General features: G+C 44.6%; 1 protein-coding gene across 1 annotated transcript in view; it reads left to right on the top strand.

The window, feature by feature from the left end:
- The window catches only part of Tgm5 (transglutaminase 5), a 39,234-nt gene that overhangs the window by 2,529 nt on the left and 16,290 nt on the right, over positions 1-20,415 (top strand). The window contains 5 exon segments of the mRNA NM_001402279.1: positions 8,990-9,169; positions 9,750-9,995; positions 11,727-11,845; positions 15,110-15,238; positions 15,791-15,968. Of these exon segments, the coding sequence (NP_001389208.1) occupies positions 8,990-9,169; positions 9,750-9,995; positions 11,727-11,845; positions 15,110-15,238; positions 15,791-15,968 (852 nt within the window).

The following is a 20,415-nucleotide window of genomic DNA, read 5'->3' as shown; positions in this document are numbered from 1 at the left end:
AAACATGGTAAAGTTCATCTATCTGAAGTGTACAGTTAAGTGTACTCATGCAGCTCCGAAAGTCTAGTCTCAAAACATTCTCATCAGCTCAGAAAGAAGCTTTAAAGCCAGCCTGGTCTACAGAGTGAGTTCCAAGACAGCCAAGGCCGTGTAGCTATATAAAGAGGGCCTGTCTTAGAAGGAGGAGGAGGAGAAGAAGAGGAGAAGGAGGAAGAGGAGGAGGAGGAGGAGGAGGAGGAGGAGGAGGAGGAGGAGGAGGAGGAGGAGGCATTCAGGTCCTTAATCTACTTTCAATCTCTGTAGACTTCCTTACTGCAAACATTTCATAGAAATGGCACCATACACACTGTGCCTTCTTGGGTCTGATACCCTTCAATACCATAACGTTTTTAAGGTCTATTCATTTGTAATGTGCTCAGCTTACCCGAGTCCATATTCTCTATTCATCAGCTGGTAGATACTTGTGCTATTTGAACTTTTCAGGTATTCCTGTATAATGTTGCTATCAGCATCTGCATGTGGGCTTGGTGTAAGTGCATGTGTTCACCATATGGTGGTGTACTATAAGGAGTTGGATCCCATGGTGACTCTCTGTTCAACATTCTGAGGAGCTGCTCGTCAGTGTTCTCCAAAGTGCTGTATCATTTTATAAAACCATCAGCAAAGCATGAGTGTCCCAAAGCACTGCATCCTGCCGACACTTGCTGGTGTCTGTTTTGTTACCATAGCATCCTCACGGGTGTGAAGTAGCAGTTCATGTGTATTTACCTAACAACCTGAGCATCCTTCCGAAAGATCTGCTCAGATCAGTTGCCCATATTGGGTGGTGAGGTGCACCATAACGAGCACGTGGCGGGCTCAGAACAATTGTTCTTGCCTTTTACCACGTGGGTCCCAGGGATTAAGCTAGGTTGTTAAGCTTATGCAATCAGTGTTTCACTTACTGAGCCATCCCACTAGATCCAGGTACCCAGTTTTCCATTTGGGCTCTTTGTTTTTGTAATGTAGGATTGATCCATCCATCCATCCATTGGGCTACAAATCCTTTATTAACTATATGAATTACAAATATATCCTCACATTTTGTGAATTATATTTTCACATTATATCGTTGAAGCAGAGATGTTATTAATTTCTATGAAGTCCAGTTTCCCCACTGGTTCTGCTTCTCCTGTCATGACTGAGAGACCATTGCCTAGTTCAAGATAGGATGTACCTGTTTTCCTCTATGAGTTTTAGCTCTCACTTCCAGATCTTTGATCCATTGAGTTAATTTTTGTATATCATATGAAGTAGGCAACGAACTTCATTCTTTTTATTAACTTTTTAGTGTTTATTTCTTTACTTCATATGTATTCGTGTTTCCCTGAATATTTGTATATGCACTGTGTGCATGCTTTGTGCCCACAGAGGTCAAAAGCAAGCATGGGATCCCCTGGACCTGGAGTTACAGGGAGTTATGAGCTGCCATGTGGGTGCTGAGAACTGAACCTGGGTCCTTTGCAAGAGCAGCCTGTGCTCTTACCTACTGAGCCATTGATCCAGCCCTGATATTTCATTTTTTACCTGTGGGTATTTATCTCAGCACCATTTTTAAGAGAATTTTTCTACATTCAAGGGTGTTGAATTACACCAACTAATCTGGTTCGTTTATTTTTTTAAATCAAAGCCAGGATGGTGTAGGCAGGCCTCTATTCTTCACTTCCATGTGGGGTTGTTACGTCTCTCTCTCTCTCTCTCTCTCTCTCTCTCTCTCTCTCTCTCTCTCATGGCCTCTTCTTATGTTACTGTTTAACACACACATATACAACCACCTGAGTGAATTTGGTGTTGTCCCATATACATTGATCTGTGTTTGTATTAATGCTGCCCCCAAATTGCCTTGATAATAAGTTTTATAATAAAACGTAAAGTATAGAGGTGTAAGCCCCTTGTTTTAAGATTGCCTTAGTGCTGGACATAGTGAATGATTGTAATCCCAGCACACTGGAGGCTGAGGCAGGAGGACTGATAAGAGTTCCAGGCTACTTAGCAATATACTGTGTTAGCCTTCCCCTCAAGGAAGAAATAAAAAGATTGTGTTGACTATCATGGATCGTTTCTTTTTTTTTTTTGTTTTTTTAAATTTAGAGAATACTTTATTAGTTTTTGTAATCAAACCCACGTAGATAAGACCTTACATATTTAATACAGTGCATTACCCCTGTACAAATGGAAAAAACTTAAGTTCAACATTTCTAGACCAATATGGCTGTTAATTTCTGTACAGTGCCAACTCAACACAGTAAACGGGGATACTTTTTTCCAAAGTTGACAGCACAGCTAAAGTTTCAAAAAATTCAAATTATATATCTGTATATATATATTTATATTTTATAAAAAGACCAATAATAGCAGTGTGTTATGCATCAACAGCAGCAACAGCTTTTCCAGGTTCTGCAGTCATCTGAACAAAACTGTAGAGACATCCAGCACACTCCATTAAAAAAAAAAAGTAAAAAAACAAAACCCGAGAAAACAGCACAGTTCTGTTACTCTTGTGGTACCTGGCACCATTTTTTTTTTAAATTAGCTTCTCAATCATCATCTGGAAAGAAAACATTCTGAGCAACATCATTAAAAACAGCTCTGTCACTACTACTAGCACGGTCACTACTACGTATCATAAAGCAGGTACAAGCTATTTTACATCCACAGAGGTATGATACAGTACTGTCCTACATCTATAATACTAGAGGATACAATTTAAAAGGCATTATTTGAGACTTGATTCTACTTTTCCAGCAGAGGGCCCAAAGGATGGTGTGACACAGCTTTGTAAAGAAACATACTCTAGACAGGATTTCCTTTCACTAGTGGCACAGTTCTAAGGATTCATTCTCTCCATGAATGTCAGCTAAAACCGTTATTAAAAAAATGAAATATCCCTAGAACAAAACCGTATAACCACCGGATTCACATGAAGATGACCTAGTGGAGACAAGCTGGACCTCACCTTACCAACAAGCTATCAAATCTGTTATGTTTAAACAGTGAGACCTCCAAGGAAGGAGATGCCAAGTAGTGCTTCAAAGCTTCGGACCACAAACACAGCATCCTTTTCAACAGAAGCAGAAACTCATCTGAATATGCTCAAGGATGCTGACATCAACATTTAATCATCTCCTCACTCATCCAGGAAGAAGGGGAGATCAGTTACTACTGTACTTTATTGTGTTCAACCAAATCACCATGTTACAAAAATAGCAAGCTGCCATAATAAAAAATAAGGCTCCTCTATCCAGCACCAGATAGCATCATTTTACTTTCAAGCCTAGAAATTGCACACTTGTATATAAACCAACCGAAGATGAGGATTGAGAGTTCATCTTGGTGGATTTTTCCTTTGATGAATATGAAGTGTCCTTCCTTATCTTTTTTGATGACTTTTAATTGAAAATTGATTTTATTTGATATTAGAATGGCTACTCCAGCTTGCTTCTTCTGACCATTTGCTTGGAAAGTTGTTTTCCAGCCTTTCACTCTGAGGTAGTGTCTGTCTTTGTCTCTGAGGTGTGTTTCCTGTAGACAGCAGAATGCAGGGTCCTCATTGCGTATCCAGTTTGTTAATCTATGTCTTTTTATTGGGGAGTTGAGGCCATTGATGTTGAGAGATATTAAGGAATAGTGATTATTGCTTCCCGTTATATTCATATTTGGATGTGAGGTTATGTTTGTATGCTTTTCTTCTCTTTGTTTTGTTGCCAAGATGATTAGTTTCTTGCTTCTTCTAGGGTATAGCTTGCCTCCTTATGTTGGGCTTTACCATTTATTATCCTTTGTAGTGCTGGATTTGTAGAAAGATATTGTGTAAATTTGGTTTTGTCATGGAATATCTTGGTTTCTCCATCTATGTTAATTGAGAGTTTTGCAGGATACAGTAACCTGGGCTGGCATTTGTGTTCTCTTAGGGTCTGTATGACATCTGTCCAGGATCTTCTGGCCTTCATAGTTTCTGGAGAAAAGTCTGGTGTGATTCTGATAGGTCTGCCTTTATATGTTACTTGACCTTTTTCCCTTACTGCTTTTAATATTCTTTCTTTATTTTGTGCGTTTGGTGTTTTGACTATTATGTGACGGGAGGTGTTTCTTTTCTGGTCCAATCTATTTGGAGTTCTGTAGGCTTCTTGTATGCCTATGGGTATCTCTTTTTTTAGGTTAGGGAAGTTTTCTTCTATGATTTTGTTGAAGATATTTACTGGTCCTTTGAGCTGGGAGTCTTCACTCTCTTCTATACCTATTATCCTTAGGTTTGATCTTCTCATTGAGTCCTGGATTTCCTTTATGTTTTGGACCAGTAGCTTTTTCTGCTTTACATTATCTTTGACAGTTGAGTCAATGATTTCTATGGAATCTTCTGCTCCTGAGATTCTCTCTTCCATCTCTTGTATTCTGTTGGTGAAGCTTGTATCTACAGCTCCTTGTCTTTTCTTCTGATTTTCTATGTCCAGGGTTGTTTCCATGTGTTCTTTCTTGATTGCTTCTATTTCCATTTTTAATTCCTTCAACTGTTTGATTGTGTTTTCCTGGAATTCTTTCAGGGATTTTTGCGATTCCTCTCTGTAGGCTTCTACTTGTTCTCTAAGGGAGCTCTTTATGTCTTTCTTGAAGTCCTCCAGCATCATGATCAAATATGACTTTGAAACTAGATCTTGCTTTTCTGGTGTGTTTGGATATTCCGTGTTTGTTTTGGTGGGAGAATTGGGCTCCGATGATGCCATGTAGTCTTGGTTTCTGTTGCTTGGGTTCCTGCGCTTGCCTCTCGCCATCAGATTATCTCTAGTGTTACTTTGTTCTGCTATTTCTGACCGTGGCTAGACTGTCCTATAAGCCTGTGTGTCAGGAGTGCTGTAGACCTGTTTTCCTGTTTTCTTTCAGCCAGTTATGGGGACAGAGTGTTCTGCTTTTGGGCGTGTAGTTTTTCCTCTCTACAGGTCTTCAGCTGTTCCTGTGGGCCTGTGTCTTGAGTTCACCAGGCAGGTTTCCTGCAGGGGAAAAGTTGGTCCCACCTGTGGTTCCAAGGCTCAAGTTTGCTCGTGGGGTACTGCCTAAGTCCTCTCCGCTGTGGCAGCAACCGGGAAGATCTGCGCCGCTCTTTCCGGGAGCCTCCGCACACCAGGGCTCCAGATGACGCCTGGTGTTCTCCTCTGGCGTCTGGACGTGCACAGAGTGCAGCCTCCCCTGGTCTCTCAGGCGTGTCTGCCTCTCTGAAGGTTCAGCTCTCCCTCCCACGGGATCTGGGTGCAGAAACTGTTTATCCGGTCTGTTTCCTTCAGGTTCCGGCGGTGTCTCAGGCGCAGGGGTCCTGCCGCTCCTGGGCCCTCCCCCACGGGAACCCAGAGGCCCCACACAGTTGCCTCTTGGGCCAGGGATGTGGGCAGGGGTGGGCAGCGCCGGTGGTCTCCTCCGCTCTGCAGCCTCAGGAGTGCCCACCTGGTCAGGTCTCTCTCCCACGGGGTTTGGGAGCAGAGAGCTGCTGTGGGCCGGGATCCGCGGGTCGGATCGTTTCTTCTTCTCAAAGGGCAGTTGAGCTTAAAATTTTTCATTAAGCATTTTTGAGAATTTTATCCCCCTGCAATTCTTCCCGTGCCCTCCAGCCCTCTGAAACTTATGATTTCTTCTTTGGTTGTTATTGTCACACACACATTAACATATGTATAAAACCCTCTGAATTCATTTAGTGTTGCTGTATATACATGTGTTTAGGGTTGACAACTTGGAATTGGTTTGGCTAAGCAATTGTAGAGTTCATCCCTGAAGAAAAATGATATTCTTTCTGTCTCTCTCTGTCTCTCTCTCTCTCTGTCTCTCTCTCTCTGTCTCTCTCTCTCTCTGTCTCTCTCTCTCTGTCTCTCTCTCTCTGTCTCTCTCTCTGTCTGTCTCTCTGTCTGTCTGTCTGTCTCTCTCTCTGTCTCTCTCTCTGTCTCTCTCTCTCTCTGCATTCACTGATTGTCTGAAGTGCACAGGATATCCACACTGTCACGGCAACTGCTGTTCATTATGTAGGTCTAGTTTAAGTAACTGAATATTGAGATTTCATGGGTGCAGCTTCTCTGTCACGTCTATAAGATGCCATTAATCAGCAGGCGTCCTGGTTTTCTGAATCTTATAATCTCCCCTCCCTTTCATGATTCTCTCTGAGACTTAGGTATAGGGGTTGCATTATAGCTATATCAGTGAGGTGGGCAGGTGGGGTTTTGATGTTTTCATAGGTATTCTGTTGAATCTAGAGTCAACTATCAGTAGAATACTGTCATTTGAATGATAGTAACTCATGAACATGGAATACTTTTCCATTATTTAAATGAATCTCTTTAAGCGATATTTCGTGGTAAAAGTTTTGCATTCTACTGTGGACTTGTTACTACTTTTGCTACTAACAGTGGAATTACTTCTACATTTTTCTCAGATTATTCATTGTAAGTGTATGAAAATGCAGTTGAATTTCCATATTGTTATTTATGGCATACATCCTGAAGTCTTCTGTAGTTGTGAATTCTAATTTTGGAGTAATATTATTCTTACATCATGTTTGAATGGAGATGACTTTATTTATTTCTAATCTGAATGCCTTTGATCTCTTGTCCTTGCCTAATGGCCCTGGCACACTTTGTCTTTAACAAGACAAGAGCGGGCAAGAACACACACATCCTTAATTTATTCTTATCTTAACAGGAAATTAATGTTTCAATATTAAATATGACTAACTGGATTTTTATAGATGCCACTTATCATAAGGACCTCCCTCCCTCCTTAATTTGTTGAATATTTTTTTAACATGAAAGGGTGTTAGACTTTGTCAAACGAGTTAGTTCATTAGTTTTTTTTGTAACCAATGCACAGAAAGCAGATACAGTTCTGTCCTCACCTTACATCTACTGTTGGAAAGCAGAGACAAAGTGGCTAAGAGCTGGGTGTGGTGGCACATACCTGTCATCCCAGAACTCCGAGGACTGAGCAAAGGGGACAGAGTTTGCAGCCAGCCTTGGCTGTAGAAGGAGACACAAGAAGAAATCACAAAGAAGGTGCTGAAGAGATGGCTTGGTGATTGAGAGCACTGGCTTCTCTTCCAGAGGATCTGGGTTCAATTCCCAGCACCCATGTGACAGCTCACAACTCTCTGTAACTCTAGTTCCAGAGGATCTCGTACTCTCACACAGACATACTTGAGGGGAAAACACCAAATGCACATAAATGACAAATAACTAAATCTTAGAAAGAAATTAACAAAGGATGTCCGAGTTCCTTATTCCGAGGCTGAGAAGAATAGGCCCCCAGGATAAGTGTGGCGACATAAAAGAGCACACGAGTATGACACCAGCATTAACTGGTCAGCAAAAGCAGCTAAGATTAAGAGTGATTCCGTTCAGAGCTGTAGAGCGTACACAATGGGAAGAAGGGCAGATGGATTAGGACAGGTTTCATGAGGGAGGGAGGTCTTGCAGGACCAGTAGGATTTGGCTAAGTTGTGGAGGGATGTTCTCGTTAGCTTTCTGTTGCTGTGATAGAATACTAACCAAAAGAAACTTAGGGGAGTAAAGGGTTATTTGACTTAACAGATTATACTCCATCACTGAGGAAAGCCAAGGTAGGAACCTGGAGGTTGGAACTGAAGCAGAGGCCATGCAGGAGTCTGCTTACTGTCTGGCTTCCTCTGGCTTGTTCAGCTGCCTTTCCTATACCACCTAGGACCATCTGCCCAGAAATGGTATAGGTACTGGTGGACTGGGCCCTCCCACTTCGGTCAGCAATCAAGAAAATGCCCCCAGACTTGTCCGAAGGCCAATCTGGTGGAGGCCACTTCCTCAGTTGAGATTTCCTCTTCCCAGGTGTGTCTAGGTTTGTGTCAAGTTGACATCAAAACATCCTATGACTGAGGAGGTTTTGAAACGAGGCTGTAGCAGGAATAGAATGTGCAGACAGGCTTCCTGGAGGAAAGGACTGATTCTGGGAGTGGTGAGGACTGAGAATAAAATCAGAACTTAAAGCTGGAAACAGAAGACCACGTGTTGGACAAACGAGTGTTCTATGTACAACAGACTGGAGAGTCATAGACCTTTTAAAGCAAATGAGATGGCATGATCTAACTGTGAGGGAAGGTGGCTGCTGTGCGAAGGGAGGTGGTTGGGAGAGATGCTCAAGGCAGGAAAGCTCTCAGAGCCTATTAAAGTCTCTAAGGGGAGATGAGGAGAGTGGGCACTTGGAAAGGGACAACTGACCTAGGCAAACTGTAAGGGATGACCAGAAGCACTTGGTCACATAGGAATTGACAGGCTGAAGAGATGGGTGAGCCTGTTGGAATTTAAGTGTTGTAAACTATCCTCAGGTGACTGGGGACGATGGCAAGATCACGGTCAAACAAGAAGCAAACAATGTGTTTGCTCTGTTTTGGTAGAAGTTCTTGAAGGCTTTCTGATTTTGATTACACAGACATCCAGGACACGGGACACATGACATTGGTGGTGGTAGAGAACCAGCAAGTTGCTAAAAGTTGGGCATCTGTTCTAGGGGCAGGTGACCCGGAAGCCTGTTCCCAGGTTTGGAGTTTGGTACAAGAACAAGTGAGACTGGTAACTTGAATCCCAGGAAGTGGGGATCAGGATGTATCTGAAGGCATGCTGGGCTGAAGGGAGCATCAAACCTGGGCAGATCTACAACATAAGTTAGTTAGAAAATGCATGTGCCTGCAGGTGTGTGCAGGGAAGGAGTTGATAGAGGGTGGAGGAAGTAGGGGAGGAAGAAAGAAAGGAAGAGTTTGAAAGAAAGGGATGTGTGTGCTTGGCATCTCATATAATCCTCAAACTGGACCAACTAGGGTAGTGTTACAGACTCTATTCTACAAACATGGAAGCTCAAGTGTAATTGCCAGATTACTTACTAGAGTTTGCACAACTGATAAGTGTGAACAAAACTGGGCTAGTCTTCACAACCCTGATTTTGTCTGTCCCAGGGCTAGAGGTGGCCCTCACAGACCTCCAGAGCTCCCGGAACAATGTTCGGCACCACACGGAAGAGATCAGTTTTGACCGTCTTGTTGTCCGCCGGGGTCAGGCCTTCTGCATCACCCTGTACTTTAAGAATCGGGGCTTCCAGCCAGGCATGGACAGTATCATGTTTGTGGCTGAGACTGGTGAGGAACTGCCCACAGGATTTGTGTGCATATGTAGTATGTGTGTGTTTGTGTGTGTGTCTGTATGTGTGTATGGTATGTGTGGTATGTAGGTATATGTGTGTTTGGGGGTGTATATGATGGTGTCTATGTGTGTATTTATGTGGCATGTGTGTGTCTGTGTATGATGTGGCATATTTGTATGTGTATGTGTGAAATGGACCATGTGGGGTGTGTGTGTGTGTGTGTGTGTGTGTGTGTGTGTGTGTGTGCATGAATTGGAGTGGAGTGTGTGTGGGGGGGTATGTGTAAAGAGGAGCATGCCTGTGTAGAGTGTATATATGGTATATGTGAATGTGAAGTGGAACAGGTATGTGTGTTGTATGTATGTATGCATGTATATATGCATGTATATATGCACGTATATATGCATGTACAAAGTGGAACGTGTATGTGTGTGTGTGTGAGAGAGAGAGAGAGAGAGGAGCGTGTGTGTGTGTGTGTGTGTGTGTGTGTGTGTGTGTGTGTGAATGCATGTTCACTGAGTAGTATCTTACAGGAATGGAAGATCACCATAAAGAGTCTTATTCTTCCCTCCTAGGACCCTTGCCGGACCTGGCCAAAGGGACTCGTGCAGTGTTTAGCCTCACAGGCAGTGGTGGCTCAAGCCCCTGGATTGCTTCCCTGGAAGCCAACAGGGCCAACTCCCTGGAAGTCAGCCTCTGTGCCCCTCCCATGGCGGCCGTGGGTCGATACCTCCTGAAAGTTCGGATTGACTCCTACCAGGGTTCCATCACTGCCTACCAGCTGGGGGAGTTCATCCTGCTCTTCAATCCCTGGTGCCCAGGTGAGGCAGGGACCCACTTGGGCTCCTCCTCTGTCTCTGTCAGTGCCACCAGGTTTCCAGCCCCTAATCCTTGGCTACCAAAAGCTCCTTTATCCCTTGGATTCAGTACCTGACTTCCAATAGCCAAGCTGGGGAGATCTTGAGGTTCATTTACATGTTTAGAACTGTAAAATTATGTTTGGACTAAATAGAAAACTACTATTAGGGGGGCTGGAGAGATGGCTCAGTCATTAAGAGCACTGTCTGCCCTTCCAGAGGTCCTGAGTTCAAATCCCAGCAACAACTGGCGGCTCACAACCATCTATAATGGGATCTGATGCCCTCTTCTGGCCGGCAGGCATACATGCAGATATAGCACTCATACACAAAATAAGTAAAATTAAAAAGAAATCCTATTGTTAAGTTTAACTACCATTAGCATCTGCCTTCATTATCTATTTTTAAGTTAATTTGGGCTTTTTCATTTTAAAGGTAATAAATGCACACTATTTTGAATATTTGAAAAGAATCAAAAATGGTAAAGAGAGAGAAAGTGAGAAAAAGAAAAGAAAGGGGAGGGAAGGAATAAAGAAGAAGGGATATATATATGCATATGAGAGAGAGAGAGAGAGAGAGAGAGAGAGAGAGAGAGAGAGAGAGAGAGAGAGAAGGAAAAGGGAAAAGAAAGGAAAAAGGAAATGCTATATGATCTAAGATCCTCCAGTCTCCTAGCTCCATTTTCCCAGTGGAAGCTTTGTTTTGAACAGTCTTCCATGACCCCCATGCAATGTCTTATAGAACTATGCTTAAATATGTGCATGTTTGTACATATCTTATGTTGTTGATACTATAACATATATTATATATTAATTATATATTAATATATCATATATTAATATAAGAAGTATAATTATGCATACCAGTCTCCAATTTGCATTTCTCTTTGAAATAGCCACCTGTGCTAGTGCTTGGGAGGCTGAAGCAAGAGGATCACTGTGAGCTTGAGACCAGGACCACATAGTGAGTTTCATATCAGACTTGGCTACAGAATGAGATCCTGTCAAACAACAACAGCAACACACACACACACACACACACACACACACACACACACACTCACACTCACACATACTCTCTCACACAGACACATACACACACTCACACATAGTCTTTCTCTCTCTCTCTCTCTTTCACACATACACACACACACACACACATACCCACACACACTCACACATACTCTCTCTCACACATACACATACACACACTCACACATAGTCTCTCTCTCTTTCACACACACACACACACACACACACACACACACACACTCACTCACTTTTTGGCCTCCAAGACTGGGCTTCAGACTTGAACATGGGAACATAGTGTCTGTCAGAGTGGTGGGAGGACCTCATGCCTGGCTTCTCTCCTCAGCTTGTATCCATGTCCTAGAGAGAACAAACACTGGGATAGAGGTAGGAAGAAGGTACAGTCATGACCAACAGCTGCCACATCACTAGGCCGGGATGTTTAGCTGGGAAGATCCACCCTACAATTCAGGGATGCTTCTGACTTCAATCATGAACCTACAACTGTTCACCACACTGGTCCAAATCTTGGCTAGAACCCACCCAGCATTGATCCTTCCTGTACCAACTTCTCTCAGAACAGCCCCAGAGAGCTCTTCTATGAGACTGTTTGGACAGGAATGCACAAGGTGGCTTCTACTTCCTGTCTTCTTACTTTGATTCCCAGCGGATACAGTGTACTTGGAGAGTGAGCCCCAGAGGCAGGAGTATGTTGTGAACGATTATGGCTTCATCTACCAAGGGAGCAAGAGTTGGATCCGCCCGTGCCCCTGGAACTATGGGCAGGTGAGTCCCAGACCACAAAAGTCCCAAACTCAGGGAAAAGGGATCCAGAACAGGGCAAACTGCTTATGCTAACTAAAGAGCATGTGTGAGAAGCTTCTCCGTTTGCTAGGGAAGCAGCCAAAGGAAGGAGGAGGGAGGGTTCTTTGCTGGCCCCATCTGCTTGACTAGGATTTAAGGGAGGGGCAGCTACAGGGCAGCAGAGTGTGGGGGTGGGGCACAATAATAATGGAAATGATCGCACCTGACACTTTACACTTTACTGAGTTTGCTGTGGGGTCTCACCTCTTACTTGGTCACTTTATCCTAACAACACTGCTGCTGGACCTGGTATTAAACCTGTCACACTTACACAAACACAGTACATTTGTGCCCCTGGACATCTGTACCAGAAACAAGGCTGGGGAACAATCTTCGGGGCCCCCCATGCCAATGACTGTTTGTTTGTTTGTTTGTTTGCTCATTTGTTTGTTTTGACAATAGGATTTTTCGTTATAGGGAACACATAATTGTAAGACAGACAGACAGACAGGAGGGAGGGATGGAGGGAGGAAGGGACAGAGGGAGGTGGTGGGGAGAGACAGAGAGAGAGAGAGAGAAAGAGAGAGAGAGAGAGAGGGAGAGCACTATGCAAACCTATAATATCAATGGCTGAGAAGCTGAGGCAAGAGGATTTCTAATTTGAGGCCAGCCTGTGAAACATAGAAGTCCTTTTATGTCTCAGTTGGTAGATTACTTACTTGACATGCACAAAGCAGCTCTGGGTTTGATCCCCAGCACCTCATAAACAGGGTGAGGTGGTGCACCCCTGTAATCCTACAACTCAAGATGTAGAAGCATGAGGATCTTAAGTTCATTGCCTCGGCCACAGGAGTTCCTGTGTGGAGAACAAACCAAACAAACAGATGAAAAAACAAAACAAAACCTTTGCAAAGAAATATTATAAAATGAACACCTAGAAGATGAAAATCATTGCGAGTGCTGCTACCAGCTTCATTCTGCTTCACTTTATTTTCTACATGTAGTCTCATGACCTTGCATGCAAACTAGCTAAACTCAGCACAATGCTTGACAACTCTTGTCTGTCTAGACTCCTACCTCCTGTTTGAAGTTTAGCCCCAGGGAGGCCAAGGTCAGGGAGGGAAGAAGTTGCTCTAAACTGAGCCTCAGTTCTGGGAGTATTGAGGGGACAGAGGGAGCCTTTGGCCACTCAGAAGAGGTGACAGCTGGGATGATATGGAGGTCTTCATGGAGCCCCGGATCACTTGGATCAAGGCTCACCAGATCTCTCCCAAAATAGAATTCTCAATACCTGATTGTTAAGTTCATTGCTGCCAAGGTAGCTGCAGCCTGGGGAAGATGTAGCAGTTTCAACTGGTCCCAAATCCTCACTCAGTGTGGACATTTAAGGGTGTTGTCATCAGCGAGAAGCAGGAGTGAGGAGTTGTAGGTTTTGGAGCTCTGGGTCCCTCCCTTTCTCTCTTCTTCAGCAAGCAAGTACTGAGTAATCTGCTCAGTACCGGAGGGATTTATAAACAGTTACACTTATTACACAGTAGGATTTGAGACTGAGAGACGGGGTAGAGTGTTCTGGGGACCAGGAAGGAGCCTCCTGGTTTGGCAAGAGATTCTGAGGAAGCTTCCTGGGAGAGAAGATGCTGTGCCTGAGCTGTTAGTCAGGCAAAGGACAAGGGGGGAGGTATGTGCAAGGACAGAAAGGCCAGAAGGGTTCTGCTTGGCAAAGATTCCAAGAGGTTTGGTCCAGCTGGAGCAAAAACAGCAGGGGTGGGGGCTGTCGAGGTCAGAGGCTGGGGAAGGTAGAAGGGAGCCTGTTGTACGATAGGACTGCCGGGGAGATAGGAACAAAGATCTACTCACTCCACAAGGGAGCTCATGACAGACCAAGTATAGATGTCACCAAAGTCTAACAGTAAACCAAAGAGTTTTAAGGGGGTCATTTATGAGTGATGAGCTACTTATAGGATCAGAAATGACTCAAATACAGTTATCATCAAAATCCCATCTCAGCATGGGTGGCAGCTCACAAGAGCTGGAAACCTGTAGCACACTGCATGGCCTGAAGGCAGCTGGACAGGTTGGAGAGTGTCTTCCCTGTAGCTTTGTTGGTTTGAGCCTCTTTTAGGCAGTTTGGCAGAAATGTTGTCTTTTTCTAGGCAACTCAGCTGGTCTGAGAGTGTGTATCAGTGGTCCTTACTGCTGCTACAGACTTGAGGAGAGAGGGACCTAGTGAATCTCTTCAGTTTCAGGGACTTCCTGAAGCCTTTGAGTTATTAACTTTCTGAGCTTCTCTGCAAGGTGGAATGTTAAACCTCCCCTTTAACAGTCTGTGTCACAACAAGCTTTGCTCTACAGTGGAAGGTTTAAGGTTTTAATCTCAGAGGAAACTGCTTCACAACAGAGCCAGATCTAAGGGACTTGAAGGACACCTCAAGGAGGCTTTGACCTTCATTCTTTACATTATAGGACCTTTTAAACATTGTAAACTAGAGAAGTGGTTTCCCTAAAGAAGGTAGGCAATAGAAGCCTATTTCTACTTATTGACCACGGTTTCATCAGTGTAAGTGCATATGTTGATAGTCATTTGACACATATGACCAAGTCATTTGACACTATGTACCAAGCTCATGTCAGGTCTGGAACTGAGTGTTGTAAAGAGATCTTGGACTGACAGAGCACTCAGGCAGGAAAGATAGGCTTCAACTACACCGTATAACCATGTTTGACAACCAGAGGGGACACACCCATGGGGGAGGGCAGTGTTCTAGAACTTACCTGTGATTGATCAGTCCAGAAGCCCAGAGTTGTGAGTGCCAGTCCCTTCAATGAAAAGCTGTATGTATGTAGGGAAGAAAATGTATGTAGGGAAGAAAAGGGAGGATGGCTTTAGTAAGAGCATCTTAAAGGGTCTTGGGAGCATGGAAATGGAGTGGGAAGAGGCAGAGATAGAGTTTCCAATGAGGCAAATTCACTGGAGGGTAGGGGAAAGAACCTAGGTAGCAGTGATGTCAAATGAGCGGTGAGACGTCTGGCTTGCAGGACATACATGCCAAGTGGGTTGTGCTGCCATCGCTTTGAGACCATGCACTTTTCTGGGAGGCTGTTCATGGCCGTTTTGTTTGACAACTACCTTGCAATTGGGTTTTATTCTATGCCGTCCTGGGGATCTGAGTGGTGTGGGCTGTCTATTTCTTTATTTGTCCACACACAGCAATCATGCGCAGCCCCCTTTCTCCTCATCCCCTGCAGTTTGAAGAGAACATCATAGACATCTGCTTGGAGCTGCTAGAGAAAAGCCTGAACTTCCAGGTTGACCCATCCACAGATTGTGCCCTGCGGGGAAGCCCCGTCTACATCAGCAGAGTTGTGTGTGCCATGGTGAGGTCCCTGGTGTGCCCTGCCCAGGGAGGAAGGGGGCTGGGTAAAGGGACCTCTGCCTTCTCATGGCTGTTACCCACAACAGGAGAATGAGGAGTCCAAAGACAGGAGCCCTCTGAGAATGAGACTGGCAGCTGATTGTGGGAAATGAGTTAGCGCAACTAAACCTGACATAGCCGGTATGGGCTGTTGTTCCTACTAACTAACTGCAGGCTACATGCTTTTGGACAGAAGCTGAATGTTACTGAGTTTAAAAATTATCTTGTTGCTTCTAGATTTCCTTGGTTCAAATGTGTTTTCAGACTGCTCAGAGCCAGGCTCCTGATTTATAGAAAATTGAAGTAGAATAATGAATTAATACACATTTACGTCAGAATAGCTTAGCTCCCACCCTCAACTCTCCCCCACAGGTCTAGAAAGTCCCAGGTAAAGTGCAGTCAAAGGTTTCTTCTGTGTCTCAGGCTGGGGGTCCTTCCCAACAGCAGCCCCTTGCATCACATCCTGCTGAGGGAGTAGATGTTTCTAATACTTCTCTGCATGGCTTCTCCTTAGATAAACAGCAATGATGACAGCGGAGTGCTCAATGGCAACTGGAGTGAGAATTATATGGACGGTGCCAACCCCGCAGAGTGGACTGGCAGTGTAGCCATCCTAAAGCAGTGGCATGCCACGGGCTGCCAACCCGTGCGCTATGGACAGTGCTGGGTTTTTGCTGCTGTCATGTGCACAGGTAGGAGGTGAGACGGGCCCCAGGGGAAGCTAGAGCAGCAGTGTAAGAGCCCTCAGAACCACGTTGCCTCAGTCTCACGTTTTCCACCAGGAGACATTTGTAAGGCAACTGTTTCCCGAAGAAATATCTCATCACTCGAGACTTACACCCTGCCCTCTGAGCTAATGCAACCCAACAACTGTCCCATAAGAATGGGAATGGTCCAGGTCCAAGAGAGACTTGAGATGAAATGCTAAATGATTCCATAGACCAAAGACCAAATGAAGCTATTTCTGGCTTAATGAAGACATGGACACAGAAGGGAGATGAGCATCTGACCCGTAGGGCTGGAAAGAAGCCACCCAAGTAGAATGACCAAGACTTCGGAGTTGCCACAGGCTCAGAGGGAAGGAGTTAGGGGGTCTGACTCAGGATAGGAGTTAGAGGATGGGGGAAAGGGAAGATCAATTTGTGGATAGGAACTATAGATCACATCGACAGAAGAGAAGCTAAAAAAATAAATGTGAAGAAGGAAGCTAGAAAGGTGTTGGTTTGTATGGGGCAAGACAGCAAAGAAGAACTAGATGAGGGAGGGAATCTTAAAGGAAGCGACATCTGGAAATGAGTCCCATGCTGGAGGTGGTGAGAGGAGACCTCCTGCCTTACCTGGGCTACTCTCCTGCTTGTGGTCCCCACCCTCATTCTGCCCACTCTCATCCTCTTGTTATGCATGCCCATGTCCCTGAGTTGGTCTCAGTTAGTCACTATTCCTGCTAGCTAGGGAGAGGGACCAAGTCAGGCTTTCACTCACAGGATGCCAGTAGGAGGCAGGGAGGCCAGAGCTGCAGCAACTTGGTGTTTATTGAAGGTTTAGACATAGAAATTGCCTGTGACAGCCATGTAAGCCAGACCAGACAGGCTGCTGAATGTGCAGCATGAGGCCTCAGTCCAAGAGGAGAACTCTGCTGACAGGCAGAAGGTGACAGCCTCTTTAGAGTAGGCCAGTGCTGCAGCCCTTAGCTAGCACTGGCCTGTTCTGCCTCTGCAGATCCTGATCTTCAGATGGATGCCTTGATGGCCCAGGGATAAGACATAAATAATTCACCAGCCTTGATGCTAAAAGATGAGGAGTTTAGGGTGACGTGGGGGGATCTGAATCACCCAGAAGGCAGATGCAAGATTGCCTGGGCAGAAAACTGGGCAGGGTGACTCAAAATTCCAATCCCAGCACTCAGGATGACACAGGAGGATCACTGTACATTCAAGTTTAGCCTGGGCTATATAAGGAGTTCTAGGCCAGCCTGGGCTATAGATAGAGTAAGACACACACACTGGAAAGGCAAAATGGATCTTGTGTAATATAAAAGGGGAAACTTCCAGTATGGAAAGACTGAGTTTGTGTGTAGAGGAGAGAGCTGGGTTTGGGAGTGGCTGTCTGGAACAGGTGATGAAAGAGATGGAGACAGTGTATGGAGGTTACACAATGACAGCAGGGCAATTAAAGTGTCTATGGGGATCACAGCCTTCCAGTGACCTTGCAAACAAAAAGTTAGGCAGTGATCAAATGTGCCCACTCCAGGAGTCAGCTTACCCACAAAGGGCCACCATGTCACAAGCCAGTAAATATATTAGTCCAAAAAGTAAATCTATTCACCCAGCAACACATAATGGAGCCCTTCTGTGCTAGATGCTGTGTTCCAGCAATTCTTGAATACAACGATGGAAGAAGACCCAGGCACTTTGGTTCCTCATCAAAGTGAAAGATAAGGCTTTAGCCAAAGTAATTGTGCCAACACAGCTGCCAGCTCATACCTTAGGCAATTATTATTGTTCTATAACTGCCATGGTGATAATGGGTATTTTAACAGAGTGCCAAGCGCTGTGCTAAGACCTTAGCAAAGCGGAGAATTGGTGAAGTGTGCACTCCAGAGGCGGACCCCTTGGGGATTCTGCGGTCCCTTTATCCATAGAAAACACATTCCAAGACTCCCCTGAAGAAGCCTGTAACCCTGCTAGTACCCAAACCTATTTATATATACTCTGTGTTTTCTTACACATATACACATATGATAAAGTTTAGTTTATTAATTAGGCGAAGCAAGAAATTGGTAACAAAATAACTCAGGATTGTTATAACATTACCCTATAATAAAGTCGCCAGCATTATTACTTTTGAACCTTGGGCAGTTATTAAATAAAATGAGGGCTACTTGAATCTAGAACTGCACTAACATGGCCGTGATATGACAACCCAGAAGGCACTAACCCAGACAGTGACTAACAGGCAGGTCGTGTATACAGCATGGTCTTTCTGGACAGAGAGGTGACTCATGTGGTTGGTAGGACAGCTGAGAGGTCATCATGCTGCTCAAAACAGTGCAGGGTTTAAAAGCCAAGAAGTATTTATCTCTGCAATTTCCATTTAATACTATTGTTCTGTGACTGACTGGGGAGGGAGGTAACTGAAACCACAGAAATTGATATGTATGAACCATAAGTATAAATACTACTAACACTGCTGTCAACTATCTGAGTAACTTTAGGTAAGTCACTTGTGTCTCAGCCTCCTGAGATAGTCAGTGAGGAATGGTACTGAGGCCTTAGGCTTATTCTCCATAGAAGGTGTTTTATGCTATTTTAGGAATTAGTTAATAAGACGTTCTCTAAGAAATTATGCAAATTATCACGCGAGAGGCCCAACATTGCATCCAGTCTTTCCACTGATTGCTGCTGTTTATTATATTCATTTTAATTTTTATTGGCATATTTATTTGATGTACAATATATGTCATGTACTTAGCCCTATTTGCTCTCCTCACCTCTCCTGGTTTTCCTGCCATCCCCTTCCTCTTCCCCAATGGTCCCACTTCTATTTTCCTATGGTGTGTGTGTGTGTATGTGTGTGTGTATGTGTGTGTGTGTGTGTGTGCGCGCGTGCGTGTGTATGTGTGTGTGGTATGTGTGTGTGTATGTGTGTGTATGTGTGGTGTGTGTGTGTATGTGTGTGTGTGTGTGTGTGTGTGTGTGTGTGTTAAGCTCCACGTCTAAGATGAAGCGAAGAGAAACCATACAATATTTATCTTTCTGAGGCTACTTTATTTCCAACTCTGTCCATTTGCCCCAAAGTGACAATTTCTTTATCTGCCAAGAAAGAGGATTGTGTGGGTTCACACGCTGACAATGCCTTGCTAGAGTGAGTGTTCAGTATTAGCTAAGGGTGTCTGGGTTGATCCCCCAGACGACTTTACAGTTCTTTCTTCTGCATCTACCCGATCAAATTGGTGGAAAAGCTAGTCTCCCCTGCCAGTCTGCTGTCACTGTAGGCCATGGTCGAACTTACAGGATGTACTGGCCAGCAGCTGCCATTTGTCTCTGCCTGCTGTTCTTCCCTCTCAGCCGGACCCTTTCATTGATTCTGATCCTCCCCACCACCTGTGAAATAGATATCATTACAGCTGTCTCACAGATGAAGCTGTGAACAGGTGACTTTTAAATTGTCAGAAATACATTCTTTGGTTTTGCTTGAGACAGAGTGTCTCTATGTAGCTCAGGCTATCCTGGAACTTGTTATGTACACCAAGCTGGCCTCAAACTCAAGGAGATGTGCTTGTCTCTGCCTCTCAAGTGCTGGGATTAAAGCTGTGTTCCACCATGGAAGACCCAAAAAATACATTCTTAAGCTGGGGGTGTAGCTCCTTGACAGAATCTTAGTTTAGCATGCTTGAAACCCCAACGTAATGGACAGTACAACCAAAAAGAGTGTACTCTCCTCTCTCCAGCCCTCCAGCCTACTGCTCCTGCTTATCAAAGATAATGACTTTAATTGCCTGTAGGAAAATCACAAAAGGAGGCTTTGTGTTCAACAAAGGTGTTTATAGTTTTTTTTTTCCTGCAAGGAGTTTTCTTTGGCATCCATTTGTAGGTGGTTACTTGGTAATTAGACAGAAATTCCTGTCCCTCCCTTCTGGGCTCGGAGCCAGCCTCCAGAGAGCTCTAGAGCACTGGGCTCTTCCTTTTCTATGGCTTCTATTCTAGAGAAGACTAGAGCCCTTGACTGGGGTCTGAGAAGAAGCCTGGATGCCTTATACTATAGTAGGGGACCAGAGGGACCAGAGACAGTAGAGTTCTGCTGTTTGAAAATGCCCCTCGCCCCCCCAAGAACCAGGGGGTCATGTGGCTCCATGCACAGGACATACCTAGAACAGGTAGGGGCAGACAAGGGGCATTCATCCATGGTTGCGGACTGAGGACCATAGAGAAAGCAGGAATGTCTGCTAGTGGGTAGACGTGTTTTGGTTTATGCTGTTATTGGTGCTTTTGAGACTAATTCTGTAGCTCAGGGATTCCTCACCCTCCTCCTCCTCCTCCTCTTCCTCCTTCTTCTTCTCCTCCTCCTCCTCCTCCTCTTCCTCCTCCTCCTCCTCCTCTTCCTCCTCCTCCTCTTCCTCCTCCTCCTCCTCCTCCTTCT

This window comes from Rattus norvegicus, chromosome 3 (assembly GCF_021556685.1).
Source record: "Rattus norvegicus strain SHRSP/BbbUtx chromosome 3, alternate assembly SHRSP_T2T, whole genome shotgun sequence".
Taxonomy (NCBI): Eukaryota; Metazoa; Chordata; class Mammalia; order Rodentia; family Muridae; genus Rattus; species Rattus norvegicus.
This window is presented reverse-complemented; position numbering and strand designations above follow the sequence as displayed.